The sequence below is a fragment of the Chroicocephalus ridibundus genome, chromosome 1 (assembly GCF_963924245.1).
Source record: "Chroicocephalus ridibundus chromosome 1, bChrRid1.1, whole genome shotgun sequence".
Lineage (NCBI taxonomy): Eukaryota > Metazoa > Chordata > Aves > Charadriiformes > Laridae > Chroicocephalus > Chroicocephalus ridibundus.
In genome coordinates this window covers 187,503,932-187,524,346 of record NC_086284.1, presented here as the reverse complement: position 1 = coordinate 187,524,346, position 20,415 = coordinate 187,503,932, and the positions used below count along the sequence as shown (strand labels likewise).

At 38.6% G+C, this 20,415-nt stretch overlaps 2 protein-coding genes across 3 annotated transcripts in view; one reads left to right on the top strand and one right to left on the bottom strand.

Annotated features, from left to right (window-relative positions):
• The window catches only part of TMEM117 (transmembrane protein 117), a 231,914-nt gene that overhangs the window by 24,831 nt on the left and 186,668 nt on the right, over positions 1-20,415 (top strand). The window lies entirely within an intron of this gene.
• On the bottom strand, positions 13,391-19,358 carry LOC134510925 (P2Y purinoceptor 1-like). Its single transcript, XM_063324128.1, has 2 exons — positions 19,289-19,358; positions 13,391-14,412 (listed from the first exon to the last, which is right to left on the bottom strand). The coding sequence occupies exons 1-2, from the start codon at positions 19,356-19,358 to the stop codon at positions 13,391-13,393; spliced, it is 1,092 nt and encodes a 363-aa protein (XP_063180198.1).

Sequence of the window (20,415 nt, the reverse complement as noted above, 5' to 3'; positions counted from 1 at the left end):
AGATGACTACATAGGTGTTTGAGATCAAGACTCTTCTTTTGAAATTTTCAAGTAAAAATGCTGATGGTAATTTAATGATGGTTATGATGGTATTTTAATGATGACAATGGTAATTAGAAAAACACTGGTGTTTTCCTATTTGATATAAATATCCAAAACCACTTAACATGTTTAAAGGGGTGTCCTCCCTTAAGCTCAACAAAGCAAGAATTTAAGATTTCTTAGATTATATATCCAAATAAAGAGTCAGAAAAATAATTTATTTAGACACAAATCAAAAATTACAAGCTACAACCGTGTTTTACTGTTTTGCGCATTGTCTCATCTACATTGATAGATGCATTCCAGTCACCTGGAATGATAAAAAAATGCATATCTTTGTCGTATTCAAATTGACCATTGAATAAGTTATAGCAAAGTACTTGCTTTGGGTGTGATTATCAGCTATTTATTATTATGATTTATAAGATGTTAAAATATTACAAACTTTGTGGGTTAAACCAGTGATGCTTCTGGCTCAGTATTTGACAGTAGCCCACTATTGATGCTGAGATAAAGGTATAGGAATAGGAAAGACTGTCCTGATAACTCCCAGAATAGTTTCCCAGCCCCCAACAATTTGTTCAGAATTGAAACAAAAATATGTCTATTTTTAGATGCCTTTGACAGTCATTCTGACGACAAATAATGAAGGTAGTAGTTAGCACAAGTCTTTGTTCCTGCCTACCTGTTACTAAGAAGCAAGTCCTTCTCAAATTTTCACATGTACTCATAAATCCCCAAATTTACTGACTCCTTCATCCTCCTACTTCTGTTAAGATACTGTGAAATTTGTCCATTTTGCCTGAGTTTTGTCCATTTGCCTGAAATCCAGAAAAAATAAAATGTTTAAAACCAAACTGTTGGTTGAAAAGAGGCAGGTTCTTCTGCTGAGGTCTTCCTGTCTTTTAAAATGCCTTGAATTCATCTTTCGTCTGCAACAGTGGGGTATGATCTTTCAAAGTGGACAGCTGCTTAGGGCTTTGTATGCTCACTTAAGCACGCGCTAAATCATGTTTTCTATTTCTGGGACACTGATGCAATGTGTGTCTACTAAGAAGCACGCTTTCTTTTAATACTAGAGCAAAGAAGAAACTAAATCTGTACAAGATTCAGCCAAAGTCAAACACGCTAAACAAATAATGAAAATGAGAATTATGGCCGGGAGGGTGTAAAGAGATGAGGCAGGGTCGAGGAATGTGTTCCTAGAGAGTCACAGCAGCAATAATATTTAATTTTAGTTTACTCGAGAAAAAGGGAACAACGCTTAAAAATTGAGAGATCCCAGCTTTAATTAACAAAACCCCACAAATATACTAGTTCTCTTGCTAATCTGTGGTCATAGATCTAAGTGACAGAAAATACAGATCTTAATTCACTCTTGACAGTGTAATGTGCTGGAGGCATAGAAAGCGAAGCAGAAACTGAAAACTAGTATTTTATGTGGAGCTCCTGTGGAGTTCCTGACCTGGGGAATTCCTTAGCACAGAATTTTGTATCACTTTCATATAGCAAATGACAATGTAGAGTCTTTGCAAATAGTTTTCTCCATGCCTTCCACTTTGCTTGATGTTCTTGATACGTACCAGCTTAGATGACTTTGAAGCGGTTTGAGGCCATGCTTATATCCCATGAGCCTCCTCTCTGTGGCAGCCAAAGGCGGAGCAAGTTTTATCTAAATTAGAGGTCACTTCTGTATGACTTATCTAAATTCAAATAGGAAAAGAGGAGTACCGCTCTCTTGGGGATATCTACAGATTTTCATCTCTGAGGCTGCAGGTAAAAAACTTCTCTTGAGGCTGTGTTTCTGATTTGTGTGCCAGTGGCACATGCCAGAGCGAATGCAGGCATCAGTGGTCTCTTCAGAGTCAAAGGGGCTACACTGCAGCACTGCTGCCTGCACAGGGTTGGCCCACGGCGCACCTGAAAAAGTCTTACCCTCAGCATTCTACCAACACCCATGAACTCTAGAGAGCCAAAATCCTTTTTGTCTCAGATGTTACGGTATTGTCATGCATTTGCTGCAGAACTCGCATTTGGTATTGTGTCCTCTGGCGGTAATTCATAAATTTTTAGTTTTTCTGTTTCCACTGATACCGTACAAGTTCCTCCCCGTAGAACAGCTACTCCAGACAAGACTTATCCCCTGGAACAGTTACGCCATTTGCTGCAGAGCACAGGTTCTTGCTTACTTTCTGCCATTGGTAGTGCCCTGGAAATCAGATGGACACCTGATACAATTACCTTAGAAGACCAAAACTGAGAGTAGGAATTTGCACTTTACTGACATGGAGGTATATTCAATGTAAGTATATATTCAATCCCTTTTTTTCATTTTTATAGTTACAAACCTTATCCCTTAAGAGACATGCCATAAAGCTACCTTATACTATTTTGTCTTGTTGAGAGAAGGAAGTTAAGCCTGTTCTAACCATTTCCTTGGTGTGACGTATTATGGAAATGTGAAGTCCTTCAAAGACTGCTTCCTCAGAGAAGGAAGAGCGTGTGTATTCCTAAGTATGTCAGTGTCACTTAGGTGTCTTTGGCACTGTGAAAGGCACTATGAATTTTGTGACTGAATAATTCATATTATTTGAAATTGAACTCTTTTATAGCTAGACCTCTCAAGGAGTCTCAGTGGATATTTTATGACCATTCTAAATGCCTCATGACAAAATTATGGTTATTTTTCAATACATATAAGATGTACTGAATGTAGCCTAACAAGATATTCCTAAAATAAACGCAACTTTAGATTCAGTGAAGACATTTTTAACTCTATTGAAGGGGTTTGAATTCCTTACTGTAAGAGGGTAAGGATCTTCCTCTGAAAGAGCTGGAAATGCTCAGCAGCAAAACTGAGAAAGTGCTCCATAACCTCAAGGAAACAAGTGGCATGTTCTGCTTTCTGTGTCTGTTCCTTGCTAAGACACTCGTGTCTCAAGAAGGAGAGCTCTTTTTTGGCTATTTGAACATTAAGGTGCTGTGCACTGTCATGCTGTACATAAAGCATTCTGGACCTGAAAGCTGCATCACTGAGACGTCTTCATGTGTAGAATCATAGAATTATAGAATGGTTTGGGTTGGAAGGGACCTTTATTATTTCTCTTTCTCTTAGATCCTGAACTGTATAAATTACCATCCAACTAAAAGTTGGACAGATGCACCTTTAGAGGTGGAATGCTTTTCTGTCATAGCATCAGACTTCCCAGGGAACAGCCTTTTGCCATATTAACATGTAGAGGCGGGTGGAAAGGGCTTTCATCCCAACCAGCACCTTTCTCCTTTGATTATTTCAATTTTGATCATTCAGACCTGTCTGGTGAATCAAACTCTACTTGAATAGCCTCGAAGCTTAGTTAGCTTGCCTTTTGCAACAGCCTCTGCAAAGTGGTCCAGTGGAGGATTATACTGTGCTTGCTTCCCTTGCGATACTGAAATTTGGGAAAGGCCACGCAGGTGTCTCTCTACCAGCGGGAAGGTTCTCCCTGGGGGATGACCCTAGTTTTTAATGGTTTAAACTGTTTGAACTGCATGGTGACTTTCTTCCCTTACCCTGTCCCAGTGAAAATGTTCTTTCTAGTGAGTGTTGTGTGAGCTAAAAGAGCTGAGGAAATCCAAGCTCTCAAAGTACGCCCAGGCATTGCATTCCTTATGGTCACTTTTAGACTTTGTCCAAAGTTTACCGCTAAAAAGAGTCAGAATCTCACCTTAGCCATTCATTCCATCCTCATTTCCCCTTTTCTTTCCCATTTCTCACAAAAATCTTACTTGATCCCAGATGATACACAACTTAAAACCCTTCAGACATTGTGCATGCTGAAGTTTTTTATTAGAAAAACTGCAATTATTTCAGCTCTCAGTTAAGGTTTTTCATTGTATATGCGAAGAGCTTACAGAGGCAGTCTGTGTGTGCTCAGAGGTTATCAGAATGCCTTTCTGGGTATTAAACTAAATCTTAACTTGGTTGAGGCTCATATAAGTTTGTGTATGAAATAGGAATTATTGATCTTTGGATTTCCAGATGCGGTTTGATGCCCTGATACCGTTGGTGTGCTGTTGGTGTAGATCATATACTCTACGTTTGTATGGCTGTCTTACAGCAGGTTTTTTTTTTTATGTTGGACTCTCCTTCTGCCTTCAGACTTCGGGCAAGCATGCAAATGTCTGTCTAGGGATGCATTCTGTCCTAAGTTATTCCAGGAATGGCTTTGGTGGACTTGGCAGTGTTAGGTTTATGGTTGGACTCGGTGATCTTAAAGGTCTTTTCCAACCTAAATGATTCTATGATTCTGTGATTCCTAACCTTGAAGAAACTGTCTCTTTACAATGCATCAGCACCACGGTTTCCACACCTCGCCTTCCAGCAAAACTAACTGGAGTCCAGCTCAGCTGGGATTCGTGTTTATCAAGAAAATGAGTGATAACAGATCTGTTATTCTCATGCTGTGGTAATGGTTACGGCATATGAGGTCCTGCTGTTGTATAACAGGGGCAGTGGTTGCAATTACAGTCTGTGTAAACAACTGGCCAGAACCACAGTTATCAGAGGAAAATCAGCTTTGAAAAGCAATTCAGACAGAAATAATTATCTTTCAACAGAGGAGCACCTTCTAGTGGTATTAAATGAATACGGCAGGTAGTTAAACAGTTATTTTCTCTAAATAAAGAGTTATAAATATGCTAGATGAAGAACAGAAATGAATATTTCTGTATGCTATTTTTATGATTAAATCGATAATTCATTTAAAAACAAAGAAAAAAACAAAACCTGAGTAGAGAAAGCATATATTTGGAAAAATCAAAACATTTTTCAATTACAGTACTCCTTGACACGTCCTCCCTCTTCCCCCCTCCACCAACCTACTGCCGTAGTAGCTTTTTATACACTTACTGTGAAATAGTATTTTTATATGTTCTACTGTGGAACCTACCCACCCTTTGGCTTTTTTTTAGTAATGAAAATTTGGGTTCATTATATATCTGATTTAGCTCCAAAGGAAATTTACTATGGAATTGTTATTTTGTCCAAAGTTTCACTGGTTATTAACACAGTTTCTCCATCCAGTGTATTTCTAGTAAAGATATATTTCTCAATATAGTATTTTCCATGGTTACTTTTGCACATAACATAGTATCAAATAATTTAAAATTCAATTTTTCCAAAGTTACTACTAAATACAGTGGATATGGTGGTTTAGCTGACAGTGTGGATTTCTACTCTTTCAATTTGTATGTAGTAAATAATCCTTTTTGTACCCCATTACATGGTGTACATAATACAAATTAATGGTGTGCTAACTCTAGAAAGGCAAATTAAAATTAATGGCCAATGCTTAGTATTATGTCATGGCAGGAGATTTGTGCATTAGTGGAAGCTATCTGTATGTCACAGGTCTAAGTGCGTACCCCTGTGTTTCATTGTAGGCTAGAGAGCTGTCTTATTGTCACTGGAATGTACTTCCTCTTGCTCCCACAACATCGATCCTCCACTTGTCTTGTGCATTGGGAATGCAAACACGCTCCGTAACCCCTGCGGCTCCTGTTTGTGCACCGTGAGATTTAGTCACAGTGTCCAAAATGGGCAGCATAGTTGCAAATATTTATTGAAGGCAAGAAATAAAAAAACCCCCATGCTTAATCTGTACATACTGAGATTAAATCAGAAAGCTGTCTCTGGTCAGGGGTTCTTTTTTTCTGCATACTTTACACCTCTGATTAGAAGTAGAGAGAGGGGAGCTCCTGCACGGGAGCGCTCATCTGCCGAGGGGGTCCAGACGAAAAATAGTGTACTCTCTTCTTGACCAGCAGAGAGTCTAGCTCATTTTTTTTTAATTAAAATGAGCATTGTTTCACTTCCTTTGAGACACAAATTCTTTCTATTAGAACACCTGCTATCTCCTGTATTTGACGGACCAAGTGACTGCTTTTTTGCCTTGAGGAAATGTAAATCTCTTTTCTCTCTTGCTCTCTGCCAGGCTTTGGTGGCTCAGCAGGCACGCTCGGAGTGACCCTTAACATTCCCTGCACTGAGTCCTAGAGACACCACTGCTTGCCTTAGTCCTGTAAAAACTCTCTGGCAAAGCTCGTGGTCAAATCTAAGTCTCTTTTGACTTCCAGCTCAGCACTGGAATTGGTTGTGGGTGGCTTTTTTCTGTCGACTCCGCTGCATGCGTTTCATAGAAAGGGTCATTGCTGATTCAAATCAGGCTAAAGGTTTATTAGGCATATGTGCTGTTATTTAAACGTATTAAACTATTTACATATAAACACATACAACCGTGTTTATATTTTTATATGTTTATATTGCAATGAGGTTTGCAATTTACTGTGCCACAATACTGCATTTTGGACTACTTACCAGAATGACCATTTGTAAATCTGTAGGTTCTCCTAGATAGATGGTGACAAAATATTTTATGTTTTCTGACTCAAAAATACTTTATAAATGTTGATTTTAAAAGGCTATGTGGCAGATGATAGATAGATTGTAAGCAACTCTATTTACTGTTAAAAATACACTTGTGAATCAGTTTCAGCGCAGTTTCAGGAGAAAAGAACAAACAGTATATAAAAAAGGAAACAATTCTTTTGACAAGTTGTTGCAGAGTATTGCTAAACTGATATTGAAAAACAGAGATTATAGCACTGCCCTTCAGAATTCAGCATCAGCATTATATGGGATATAAATAATGCTGTGTTTCTTTTACCTACTGTGAAATTTGGATTCCAATGAGTTCAAAGAAGGAAAATTTAGTTTCTGTAGGCACTACATATAAAATGATGAAACATTGTAGCTCTAAAATGAAAAAAAGTAGGAGGATAATGAAATTACTTTTATATATCTGGCAGTTAAAAAACCAGGTTTCTTAAAAAAGCTAAAAATTCTTAAAGGATAAAGAGTGCCAAAATATAATTAGTATGTGCTCTAAACAACTTTTCTTTTGTTACGCAGTGAGGACATCTAAAGAGAGAATATTTTTTTCACATTCATTTTATAACCTGGGATACAGTCACATGAAATTAAAAAAATCTGCACCTCAAGAACAAATGCGTTAGCATTTTCTATTGCTAACGCAGGGCTTTCAGTTGCTTCTCTACTAAAAAACGTTCTAAAACATTATAGGAAATCAATATCTATTTTTACAGGTTTCCTTTTAACTGCATCAGCACAATTGTCTAAACCTGAAATAATAACATTGGTAAAAGTAAAGCCTATAATTAAAATTATATGTTAAATCTGTATAATGGAAATTGACAGAAAAATTCATAGTTAAGTCTGCCTACACACTGTAATTCTGGCATAGCTTTAAGTCTTCCCACATTATCTGCATTTTACAGCTTTTTCACAACAGCAGCTGGAGGTAATAGTAATGACATTAATGTAAAGTGAAGAGGGACATGTAGTGCATTTATGAATCCCTTGCAATGTTCGGTACAGCAGATGGCACTGACCATTACCACCCTGTTCTTAGTTGCCTTTGGGCATTCCATTATAGAAAAGAAAATGTCAGCCCTTTCCTTGCATCAGAAAAAGCCCATCTTCCTCTTCTTGTTTTTGTATGAGAAGATCAATGTGCATTCTTATGAACATTTGTATTTCTATTCTTTTTACGTTGAGAAATAGCAAGCAATCTTTAAAGACTCTGTCATTTTAGAGGAAGGCAGAGTACTATACATTTCACCTGCATTTGCTCACCTGCAATTTCTAGTTCAGACCAGGCCCTTGAAAGCACCCAAATCAGGTAAGACAGGCTCCACAAGAAGCCTGATGGAGAGAGCTCTGGCTACTAATGATGGTCTTCTGACCAATATTGACTGGACCGGTGAGAAACCGGAGATCCGTGGTTCCCGTTGCCCTAGCACACGATGTGCTTTGCGAGGATACGACTTTTCTAGCTAGGTCAGTAGCTGAGACCTTGACTATTACGTTTTGTGACATTAGGCTGTGTTTTACCTTAGACTGCAAAAGCTGAGAACTGCAGTTCTCCGTGATTAAGGTTCACCTTTCCCGGCTGGAGGAAGCCCCATCCATGCTGAGTCATCTGAAGAGGAAGGGATGGAGCTGGTAAGTGGTCAGTTGGGAGAAGGCCTGAGAAGAGAGCTTGGGGGGTGCTATAGAGGTGGTAGGTCCCTGCACGGGGTCCAGCGCGTCCCGTCACCTCTGACTGCGGGTTCCAGGCACAGTGGGGGGAGACTTGGCAGCCCTGAGACTCGGATGTTTCTCTAAGGCAGGAGCAGAGAAGCTACATTTCCCTGCAAGGCCGATGGTGGACTTAATTAGCCACGTTACCTGCCTCTGCTGTGGTTCCTCCAGCTGTAGAATCAGTCTAGGCATGTTTTTTCTGCTGCCTAAAGAGGTTTGGCTTCCACTGGTGAAAGCAGTGTACAAAGGTGAAGTATTTTAACTTCCTTGTGGTACTGTTTGTCATAGCTATTTGCCGAGTGAGGCGTTTCTGAGGCATGGAAAAGAAAACCTTTGATATCAGAATACATTAATTCATGTATATTTAAGAGAAAGCCAAACTTTCAAGAATGTTTGAATATTTTTATTTTAAAAATATAAGCTCATGTCTTAATAAGTGAGAAGATTTCAGGTAGTTTGCCTGTGAGATAAAAATATTACAAAGACAAATGGAGAACAGTGTATGCATAAAGATGGCTTTCCTTAAAAAGCAGCTTTTGGGACGTCTGTAGCAAAATTTACCTCTTCAACTTAGAGGGTTTTAACAATTTTTGCTTACAAAACAATGCTGAATTTACAGTGGTAAACGAGAAAGTTGTTTCTCTGACCACATCTGAGCACATACATAAGCAGTCAAATCGTTGAGGCCGTGGTCTATTTTGTATTCATTTAGTATATTAAAAAGATGGCCACCACTGTAATATCTCAGGATCTAGATATGGTATGTGAAAGCTACCCATACCTTGCAGTCAGTTTTGTAGGTTAATACGTTATTACAGCATTCAATAATGTGGTCAAACTCATTATAACAGTTGGGCATTTAATTGGATACCATGTCCTCAGATTTAATCTAAACAAAGATCTGTGGGAAACCAGTATTGCAACATACTCGTCATAGTAGAAGATGTTGACTTTGGCTCTTAGCTGTTTAGTTTATTGTTCGCTTATTGTAAAGCAAAATGGAATGAACTTATTTAATTTTATTTGTTTCTGTCGTTCTATCTGGGGAATATTGTAATAAAACAATTTAGGATCATGTATTTCCAGATAAAAAATGACCAAGTAAATACGAACAGATGTCTTGTGCCTTTTAACTTTTGTTTTGTAGAAAACCTTTGGTTTCAGTCAGGACAACATTAGCATTAGTTCAGCCTAGTTGAACAAAAATGCTTCAAAAAAGTGTGCTTAATTGATTATAGAATCACTTATGAACAAGCAAACAAATGTCTAGAAGCCTTGTCAGCTACTAGGGTGTATTCACAGCTGAGTATCATGAGGAACATGAATAGCTGAGGGTAAGAGAGGGAAGGATTTTTTATTAGTTTTGTGTCCTGAAGGGGATTTTTAAAGATTACCCAATGCCTTTAGACTCAGCCCAGCACAAGATATGTTGTGTGAGATGCCCAGGCCGGGAGAACAGGCTACAGGGGCACTGTGACACAGAGACTTTTTGTAGGAATGCCCCTGTCTTTGTTTTTCCCTTCTATTCTTCATTACTTGGGGTTGGTTTGGAATAATCTTTTCAGAAGCTTAAGGTGGTTTCTTGGCTTTTCCTTTTTCCCTTTTTCTCTTACATGTGCAAGCGTGTTGGGACCTCTATTATAGATGGCTTTATTAATAGAAAATTAATGAGCGTTATAGGATTGTGTGGACCGTGTAGGATTGCATCCAGCTATAGAAACAGACATGGAGACAAGGATTTGCTTTTGTAACAAAGTTTATTTCATTATTTTTATCGGTGGGACACAAATAGGAGCAGAATAATGGGTTTTACTAGAGTTTCAGAGTCCAAACGGTTTGTCCCTTGTTCTGCAGGTGAGCCCAGAACAGTGAACTGAGGAGCTAGCGCATCCACCTTAGTCCTACAGAAGTGAACTAGAGGAGTCTCCAGCTTGTCCCCCACGAAGAGCTTAGAGCAGGGCTACTATCCATGCTGCTTGTATCTCTTGCTCATATTCTTGGGGGTTAGGAAGGATCAAAGGATATGCAGCAGAAATCAGTATTGCCTTCATGCATACTATTTCATGGCAATTTTTATCTTCTGAGTTGGCTGAGATCTGGATTCTCCCCTGCAAAAACAAGTCCCTGCCTGTGGTCCTTCCCTGGTCACTGGCACAGCGCGGTAAGTGCTCCTTGATACTCTCCCAGGCCCATGATGGCAGTTGCTGGCATTGTTCCATCATGTGTGCCCTGGACCGTGCCGCTCTTTGGTAGGGTGATGCTGGCAGAAAGTAAAAAGCATCTCATTTTGCATCTTTCTATGAGTATACTGCATAATTCAGTCACGCTGAGAATATAAAGGTCATTCGTGTTCAGTTAAATGCATTTTATGCTCTGACTAACTAACCAGAATGAAATTTCACCCTAGCTTTTCTTTGAGTCAGACACTCACGTTGACTTTAAAGCATTTCCTTACTGTTTCCTTAGGTTTTCATTTTACACACAGAGACACAGGTGGTGAAACTCCAGACTTCGCTTGAGAATCTCTGCAAACCGCATTAACGCTGCTTGCAAAAGGCATTGCATATGAGTTGTGGAAGGGTTATCTGTGAAGCTTTTAAATTATTGTGTTCGTCTTGAGCTCACTGGAGGCTTTCAATCCAATCTTTAATTGAAATTTTTGATTTTATTCTCATCAACTTTGGATGCTTGTGAGCACAGGCTGCATTCATAGGTGTTATAAAGGCAGCACTTCAAGAGGAAACAATTCTAATTTTTTCCAAAATCAAGAAGTGACTTTGATAATGTTTTTCACAATTTCTTCTGAGTTGAATGCTTCTTCCCTCATTAACAACAAAAGATCTTTCTAATGATACTTGCTTAATATTTAATAGTAACATTAATGTCTATAGTAGAGTAGATATTATGTAGTGAGAATAAAATGATCTGTCTGAACAAAAAAACAACTGTTTTTCTGTTAAAAATCTACAGAAAATTTAAAAATGGTCTAAGTCATTGTTGTCTCTCCTGAAAAAGCTTACATGTTAGAAGTCCTGGCAGGTAAAACCTGAGAATCTCTGCTTCCCAGAGGTATGAAGTTACTTTTCTAGCTCAGGACTGCAGCGAGTTTTCATGTTTAATTTTATGTCTAGAAAAGTGTATTTTGATTTCACATTGAATTTTACCCAGCCCGAACACAGACAAATTAACTTACTGAAAAACGATGCTGGGGTGGAGAAAGGAGAAAGAAACAGTGTATTTGTACCTTTAAAGAGAGACTGAAAGATAAAAATGGCAAGTGTTTGCCTTTGGAATAGCTTACTGTTTACCATCTTGGGTGCAATCCAGTGGGAGTAATGAACTCATTTAGCCCAGAGTTTCACAGTAATCTCTCCTGTTCTATCCTTTTTCATGCTGAGAGCACCTTAGTCGCTAAGTAGCGTTGACATTGTTTCTGTATCAGTCTGAGACCTAAGTGTATATTATAGTAGGTAATTGCCGATGGGTGGCCATTCATGGATTAAAAAGCACTCTTTCTTATGGACGCCAATGAATCGTTAATAACCCTGACATGTTTCCAGTAGACAATTCGTGCATAAAAAAAAAAAAGGTGAATATTTTTCTTTTAAAATAAAAGAAATGGAAATATTAAGAAATTATCAAAGGAAAAAAAAGCAGCATTTACAGTGAATAAGTACATAACTCCCCTGCACAGAATATAGGCACACAATCGTCCTTTGAGATCCTGTGAGTTTGCTACTACATCCAAACACATATAAAGTGTTTCAGGTTATCAGGACCTGGTTCTTCATTTCATGTCCCAGTTATAGACAATTAAAAAACCCCATTGTTCTAGATATTATATATGCATATATATTTACTCAATATAATTGAAACATACAACAAGAAAGATTTAATACCTATGTAGAATAGAATTATTTTCACATAGAGCCATGTGAGAAAATTATATTCAAACTATGGAAATTAAAGAATTAAGACACTGTACAAAGTATATTAAAAGTACTTTGTTGTCACTAGTAACTTTGAAAATAAAGTTAACATGCTCACTGATGCATGGGGGTTTATAATTAACAAGGTAGCATGTGGGACTTGGCAAGAAAGTGGGTCAGCAGGTGGCTGATTAAGGAACACGATTATTTTGCCCATACGATGTGTGGAAAGAACGCGTATTTAATGACTCTTGAAGGTGGATGTTCAAATGTTTATATATTGTGCTGTTTTAATGATTAAAATGTACTGCAGACTAATTACCTTAGACTGTCCTGAAACCGTGATGCTAAGGCCCTAAATGAACAGGAGAAGTAGCGCTCCTGTGTAGCAGCGTCTCTTACTCTTGCAGCTCAGCCACCTGTGTATTTCAGAACTTTTCCTGTGCACTCCTCTCCCTGCTAATGACTTCAGAGTTCATGGCAGAATCACACACTCCCCTGAAATAGAACACTTACGAGAAACAGCTGTAATTGCCCAGGGTTTGGGGGACACTGCCAGTGTGCCCTGCCTATCGGTTTGGAACCCCTGCTGCCGGGAGGAAGACTTAGAGCTCTTCAATCCATGCTTGTTTGCTTCGTGAACAGGTTCACTGTGGCTCTGACTGTGCTCAGGGACTTTAACTTACTATTTGGTTTTTGTTTGTTTGTTTGTTTTTGGAAATGTGCTGCACTTACCCAGGTTAATGAGGTTCCACTGGCGGTGTCAGTGGAACTCTAGTGCAGGCAGCATTAAAATGAAGTACTTGTAGAAAGCCTCTCTGCAAATGCTCAAGAAGTTCAGCTGTAAACATCATGATTGTTATTAATTGCACAGTCTAATCACAGCAGCACTTAGAAATAGCTGAAAAAATAATTAACAAAAACTATAAGAAGGCTCCTCAACACTGTGTGCTCTCAATCTTACTATATTTTTATGGCCAAGAATTAAAGTAGCCACCTTTCTTCATTGCTTATTCCATTTTGCATGTACATACAGGAAAGAAGTGCTATTTCACAATAAATTAAGGTATACTTATGACAAGAATATTTAAAATGCCAATTCTGTAAGGCTAGGAGTTGCTAGTGTTTCTTTTCACATTAAGTTTTACTCTGCATTGCTGTGTATTCTTGCTTATTCAAGAAATTGTTACACAGTACAGGAGACCGAATTTTAAACTGGTCTCATGAGCCAAAGCCAAATGGGCAGTGGGAGATGCGTGTCTTTGTAGACTGGTGTTTAAGTCATTGTTCTTGGGGACAGACTGACGTCCCTTACCCTTCCTGTCAGACAACAGCAGCACTGGCATTTGGGATGACACCTTATACTTTTAATTCTTTGGTAGAATGTCTTATTTGCTACTGTAAAAATGATCGGGTCGAGGCAACTGTTGATGCTGCAGATGATCTCTGTGACTTCATAAATGGCACTTAATGTGCTTATGTTCCCGCAGGGCGGTTGACAGTTCATTCTGTAAATTAGTATCACTGTCATCATAACATGATAAGGTATGAAAGAAACAGCAAATACAATCATAGCGGCTGAAATCAGTAACAGAGGTCTAACAAGTCTGTTCCTTCTTTGCTGACGTTTACTCAGTTGTAGTAATGCTTTGAGAGTCAACATGTAGCATGTAAAGGTGACTGTGACTGGAATTAGGAATCTCAATACAATCTTGGAGAGTGTGAATGGCACTGCAAATTGTAAATGTCCTTCAGTGACATCCGAGGAGCCTATGATCCCTTGTTTTCTTCCAACTGCAACTGTATAGTAGATCTCTGGCATCGATGCAATCACTATGAAGATCCATACCGCGATGGTACAAAACACAGCCTTTCCTTTGTCCCACCACGTTAATGAAGTGATAGGATGGACAGCACCTACGTATCTGTCAAAACTGATGAGTGTCAGGAAATAGACACTTCCATAGATATTAATACTAAAAAATAGTCTTATGATCTGATAAAATCCTTGACTGAAATAGAGAGTTATCTTCTGGAGACTGTAATATACTGAAAAAGGTGCCATGAGAGTCCAAGTAAAGTCACACAGTGCCAAATTAAAGAGAAATATTGTATTGGTAGTCCATGTCTTCATGCAGTATGCATAATGTCGTAGTGCAAGTATATTGCCCAGAAATCCTGCTAATAAACTGAAAAGGCAAACCAGAATCAGCAAATAACAGTACCACTCCAGCTTAGGATTTCTGTTGCAAATTAAAATAACGCATGTACCATTCATCGTCTTTCCATGGAGTATGCCTGAAGGGAAAAGAGAGATCAACAGCATTTGAAATAAAAATTGAATTGGATGTGTTGAATTTAAAATTCAAAACTTTTAAGTTAAATCCAGTATGTTTGAACTGGCAAAAGAATGCAGAATATGGTATGATATACAGGCTCTCCTCTATCTGAAAAAAATGTAAATTCCAAGTAGGTAACACTTGGCACTAAATACTCTACAATGCCAGCACAGGCATATCTTCATGAACTTTTATCCAAACCTTTATATTCTTTCCTCTCTAATATTTAGTGTAGTGTATGATAGATGAGAGAAAAAAAGCATGCATCCTTAGTAATAGCAGTGTCCATTTGCCCACTAATGTATCTGTGTCTGTCTTTGGAAGAAGCAGAGGAGAGGACAGGAGGACAGTAATTGCCCACATTCTTCCACCCTTATTTTAATTGCCTTAAGTACCCATACTGGGCCTAGAGACATGTGTAACGTGGCAGCTGTGCAGTGGGCTGTGAGTGAGATCCAGAAGACAGCGTCAAAACAAATCAGAGTGAAATGCTGCTTGTGGTGAATGCCACAGCAACCGTTCCATCTAAAGCGCTGGAAAAACTGCTTTTTTTTTGTTCTTTGACTTTGTTCTGTAAATGAATGTCCTAGGCCAAAAGCATTGTGCTTATGGTAGGGTTAGAGAGAATTCATTTTATCTCACTCTTTATGGCCCAGTAGGTGTCAATGCCCATTATGGAGTATCTGGATTATAGTTCTGCAGTGTATTTTTCAAAGCAAGGTTTTTATGCTTGTAAAGTCTTAACGTTTAATCTTGATGATTTTGTACTCCTAATAAAAACAGAATAAAGGCTGGAATATTCTGCAAGATTGAGCTGTCACCAGCTGCAGTTTGTTATGTTTCTAGACCCTCTGTCCAAATGATACAGCAGATGCCAAATTCTAAGGTCTGTCCAAGTAGCAGCTTTGTATGAGGGTCGTCCAAATAGCCATTTATAGGTCAGAGTCCACTACAGTGCTTGATAGGATGACAAGATAAAATTTTAGTCAGTAGAAACCACACTTTGAATGGAAGAAAGGACTTTTTTCAAAATGTTACTGATTCCGTGAAAATCTTCAAACAGCTTCAACCATAAAGTTGATAGTAGTGTTTTTTTTCAAACGTAATGTTTTGCTTTCACATCAGCCTTAATACAATATGACTTTTCCAAAAGTATGTTCACAGACATAGGTCAAAATAGAACAAACATGAGCTACAGTGAAGACCTGCTAAATAGAGACTGCATTATTGTGCTTTGCAAATTTATAGTTCAACAAGGCAGTAAACTATATGTTCAGTTCACCAATGAACTGAATAAAAAGCTAGTTCAGACTGTACTCGACGAAATTAGGAAGGAAAGTTGTTTTCTCTAGAAGCTCAGCAACAAAAGCAGTCAAATGACTTTCCAGAAAGTGAATATGGATAGAAAGCCATCTGTTCCACTCATAGTGTATTTCACAGATGGGGAATGTTTGCTCTCTAAATGTATTTTGTTAAGCATTGAAGCACTGTACTTTAACCTAGGGTAGCTCTACTCTTTCCCTATTCTTCTCCATAGCCTTTGTGAATATAAAAAATTACAAAAAAATTTGTCTGTTTTTTTTTATTCAGCTGAATTTTATAAGAGATTCCTGTAAATTCTTTAAAATCTAGCCGCCCTAATAGGTACAATACAGTTAAGTAACATTTCCTTATAATGTGTTCAATTAAAAGGGGTTTGAATATGTATAGGAAAGTTACCTTTTCCTAAAATCCTGTTGGCTAGAGGTCACGTGTGCTTTGAATTAAATTGTGTTTCCTACTTTTCTGCCTTCCTTTTCAATGATTATGAATGAAGGCACTAGGCACTTGATTCCAAATTGTGTTGGCAGTATAAGTAAGCCCTGAGGTGGCTACAAATAGCATGGCCATTGCTGCATGAGGGACTTGTAATGCCAGATTCCTGATCTCATCAAGCTCCTGGAAAAGGACTACAGGTAGGTCTAAATGGAGGGTGGCAGGCAGATGCGCCACCTGCTCCACTTTGCTGTAAGTTGGCTGGATAAAGCCTGGATGTGTAGCCTTGTAACTGCGTTAAGGCAATTACAGACCTGAACTAATAAATCCCCTATCTTCTTCATCACCTTCAGTTTAGCAGTCAGGGTTGAGCTATATGAAGTTAGTTATGTAGCTGGAGGGGCTGGAACTGCACAGCTGGGTAATGTCCATTTGGAGCTCAGAGAGTCATTATAAAATATGTCTGTGTTTGTATAGGGATTTCCCATGTGTCTACCTTGGGATTCGTATTTGAATTTTCTAAAATATTCTTACCGTCTCCTATTCATTCTTTGTATTATAGTGGAGCTTTGAGGCTGTAGCCCATACTAGATTCTTGAAACAGTGTGTTTTGCAATTGATGTGAGTGACTTACAGGTGGACACAGGGGAAGAGGTGTAGAGATGAAAAGAACCTTTCCTGAGGTAACATAATAAGCAAGAGAACACAAGGGGTTCCAGCCCCAGCTTGGTGCTATAACAAGAACTCGTGGTCTTCCATCAGTAGAATTTGAAGCCTGGTACAATCAGGACCCAGTTTCACTGCATGTGGGAAGACAGTCAGCATGCCTTGCTATATCCTGAGGCCACTGGAGCTACCCCGATGTCCTGATGTGCATATGTGCTATAATGATTTTCAGAAGTGAAATAGTTTTTTGTCTCAGACAATGGCAAGTTTTCTGTCTACCATCCTAGCACCAACAGAATAACTCCAGCTACAGGATGGGACTACGTCATCTTCACAGTTCAAGTCCAAAATTTTGCATCTGTAGTTTAAGAAAAGTTTATTTTTCTGAACGTTGTTGTGTTCACTGCTAAGTCCATGTATTCTTAAACAAAGCCAGCCAACACACGTACGCACATCTTAGCGGTGGCAGAATGAGGAACAGCACCATGACATTTTACTGTGAGAGCTGAGGAGTTGCATATGTTGTTAGTACTGACTAAGAACAGACTTGCGAGACTTTGATGAAAGTAGGATTGGGTTTTCAAGGATAAAAAATCACTTTCAATTTATTGAGATTAATTTTTCATCTGAACAATTTCAGCCACTGATGGAGATGGCCATGAACATTAAATGGGCAGAAAGAGCAATCACATAATGGGGCATCCAGAATTAAAGGAATACCTCTGATTTGATGAAGGGCTTGATATTAGAATATTACACATATGCCCAGGAAAGGGTTGAAGTTTATGGGCTCCATCACTCATAATTAAGACAAGAAAGCATGCTAAATTCATGGGTAAGAATTTTATGTTTCTCTTGTAAGAAGCAGTCTAATGAATCTAGCCATCTTACGGGCTTTAGATCTAAAGATGCTAGAAAAGTTCTAGTTTTTTACAAAGTGACCACCTTGATTGACTCAGTTTTTGTATCTACCTACTGGGTTGTCTCTTCTCCTGGGCCTGAAAGAAATATGGCGTAGATATGTGACTCTCTGACAGTGAGTATCTACAAGCTCCTCTGTCATTGTCCCCAGCAGTGTCTGCACACTATTATAGAAAGTCAAGTGGGTTTCAGCTGATGAGCTGATTTACTGCCTGGTTTGTTGCAGGGCCCTAAATCCTGAAGTCTCTGCTACCCTGTGTTCCCCTTGTACCCGTGATTTGGCCTCCAAAGTCTTGGAGTAGATAGAAGACCTTGTTTCAGTAAAAAATTACTTTTTGAGGAAACTTCTTTTGGAGCTAAGAACGTGTCACTGGTTTGTGTATATAGCTAATGGTAGTTCACAGTTTATTGTTGGTAGTCATTCATACTGCATTTAGCTTGTATTTGCAAAGTTCCATTAGGTTTGGCACATTTGTTAATTCAAAAAATATCTAATTTTGTATGTGCAAATATATCCTAGGAACCATGTTCCTCCCTGTCATACCTGTGGGTTTTTTTTTGACATTTTTAACAAGTCCTCGTAAGTGATTAATTTGGCCTGAAGTAAAAAAAAAAAAAAAGATTAAGCTGAGTTAACAGTGTATTTTATGTAATTTTATTCCTTATCTACTCTCTTGCCCCTTGCTCCTTCTTGCTTTCTATTTTGCATGGACTGTTCTATTTGTTGGAATTACTCTGAGAATTTTGTTTGCCTGTTTGCAACTGCATTTTAATCTAATACAAATCTATTCCAGTTATCAGATAGGTTTTCCAAATTTCTGACTATTCACACACCAATATATTTCTGTTACATGTGCTCTGAAAGCATACCCTTTTATCCCATTTTATCAAATTAATAAGGCATTATACAGGGAGTCCTAGGTTTTGTTATAAAAATATCAGGCTTTAATTGCAATTATTGCTCTATCATCTTACCTGTTAGGTAATCATCTCATGCATTCCCTTTTTACATTCAACTGAATTGACGTGAAAGGATATATAATGCAATGTGAGTATTAAGTGGAGCATTTCACTTATTTTAGTTCAACTGCATTTAGCATATTATACATACTAATACAATGCAAATAATAAGTAATATACAGCAGTACTTGTATGCAATTAGGTAAGTAGATTGTGCTAATACCCAATTCCTTTCTTCTTAATGACTCAGTCGGTATTGCGATTAAGCTACTATTTCTTTCATCAGAAAATAATGTTCATGTATTTACTTGAGAGTTAATGAAGTCCTATATGGCAAACATAAGCTACAGTAGAAGGATAGTTAAGGTGTAAGAATTTTCCTATCAAAGACAAAATTTGTGAAAAAGTACTTCAAAAACACAAAATTTATAAGAATGTGTATGTACTAATCGGTGTGTAATAGCTAAATAGGGAAAATTATATTGCTTTGGAGAATACAGGTGCAATAAATACATAATAAATCTTTCTCTTACCTGTTTTAGAAAGGTTGGAATTATCTATTTTACAGAAGTCCAGATGCCCAGCTATGCTTTTCCTCTCCATTAATCTGGACCTTCTAAAATCACAACTCTATTTTGTGAGTACTGTTTTTAATCCAAGGTGTCGGTAGTATTCCATATGCAATGGCAGCAAGGGAGATCAAACTGCAAGGGAGATATCTTTTATCATTAAGCCCCTCCTCTCAGTAAGTAAGGATAAATTGCTATTGCCATAGCAGCCTCTGCTTGCTTTTTAGGGAAGGACAGACTTATTGCACATCCCCAGTCTAGCTAGGCCTGGGGCTGTCATTGTTTCCAGCAGTGAAAGAGAAGCGTACAGGGGCTTGGGGCATGTGTTTGTGTGTTTGCATTTTCCCTGTCTTTCCGCTTCTTCACTGCCAGAATCCTTGTTATTGCTGCCCTACTACTAGACTGGTCCGTGGACCTATGTTGCTCTTGCCCCATCGCGCAGCTTGGTTCACACCACTTACCTACTTATCACTTCTCCTGCCCCATGGTTCCCACCTTGTTCCAAAAATCTCTGCTCTGTCACAGAACTCCTGTCCTCCAAACCTGCTTACTCCAGAGCTCAAATCCTACCTACCACTTCAGCCCGAAGCCCAGGTCTGCTCCACGTCCTCCAGTCTTCCTGTCCCAAACGGGCATCTCCAGTCTTCAGCAGCATGCACCAGTCCTGGGATTTTTCTACTTCATTCCCTAAATTAGCACCTCACTTTTTACTAATTTCCTGCACTTTATAGCTTCCCTGTGTCCAGCCCTAATTCATGCTGAAACTGGACTTTGCAGTTCAACAATAGCTCCCAGAGATTGCCTCCATCCCAGACCATTCCACCTCTCAGTCTGCTATATTGCCTCTTTTGCCACTTCCTGTCCAGCTCCTCATCTTCCTTCTTTTTTCCCTATTTTGACATCTTCTAGCACCTGACTGCACTATCTTCTCATTAGATTATGTCCTTCACCTTACTGCGTGAATTATCAGTTGTCTTCCTTATCCCTCTTGGCTTCTGCCATGGCACTCTATGCCTTGCAAAAGTGAATTCCCATCTCTGCCGCTGGTGAGGTTTTCAATACTCCAAACAATCGAAGAACACTTTAAAAAG

Bases quoted from the DNA above. Each gene is read 5' to 3' on its own strand.
- LOC134510925 (XM_063324128.1), bottom strand. From the start codon at position 19,358: ATGGAGAGGAAAAGCATAGCTGGGCATCTGGACTTCTGTAAAATAGAT. The intron at 14,413-19,288 runs GTAAGAGAAAGA...TTTTCCCTTCAG, and splicing joins TTCCAACCTTTCTAAAACAG to GCATACTCCATGGAAAGACG.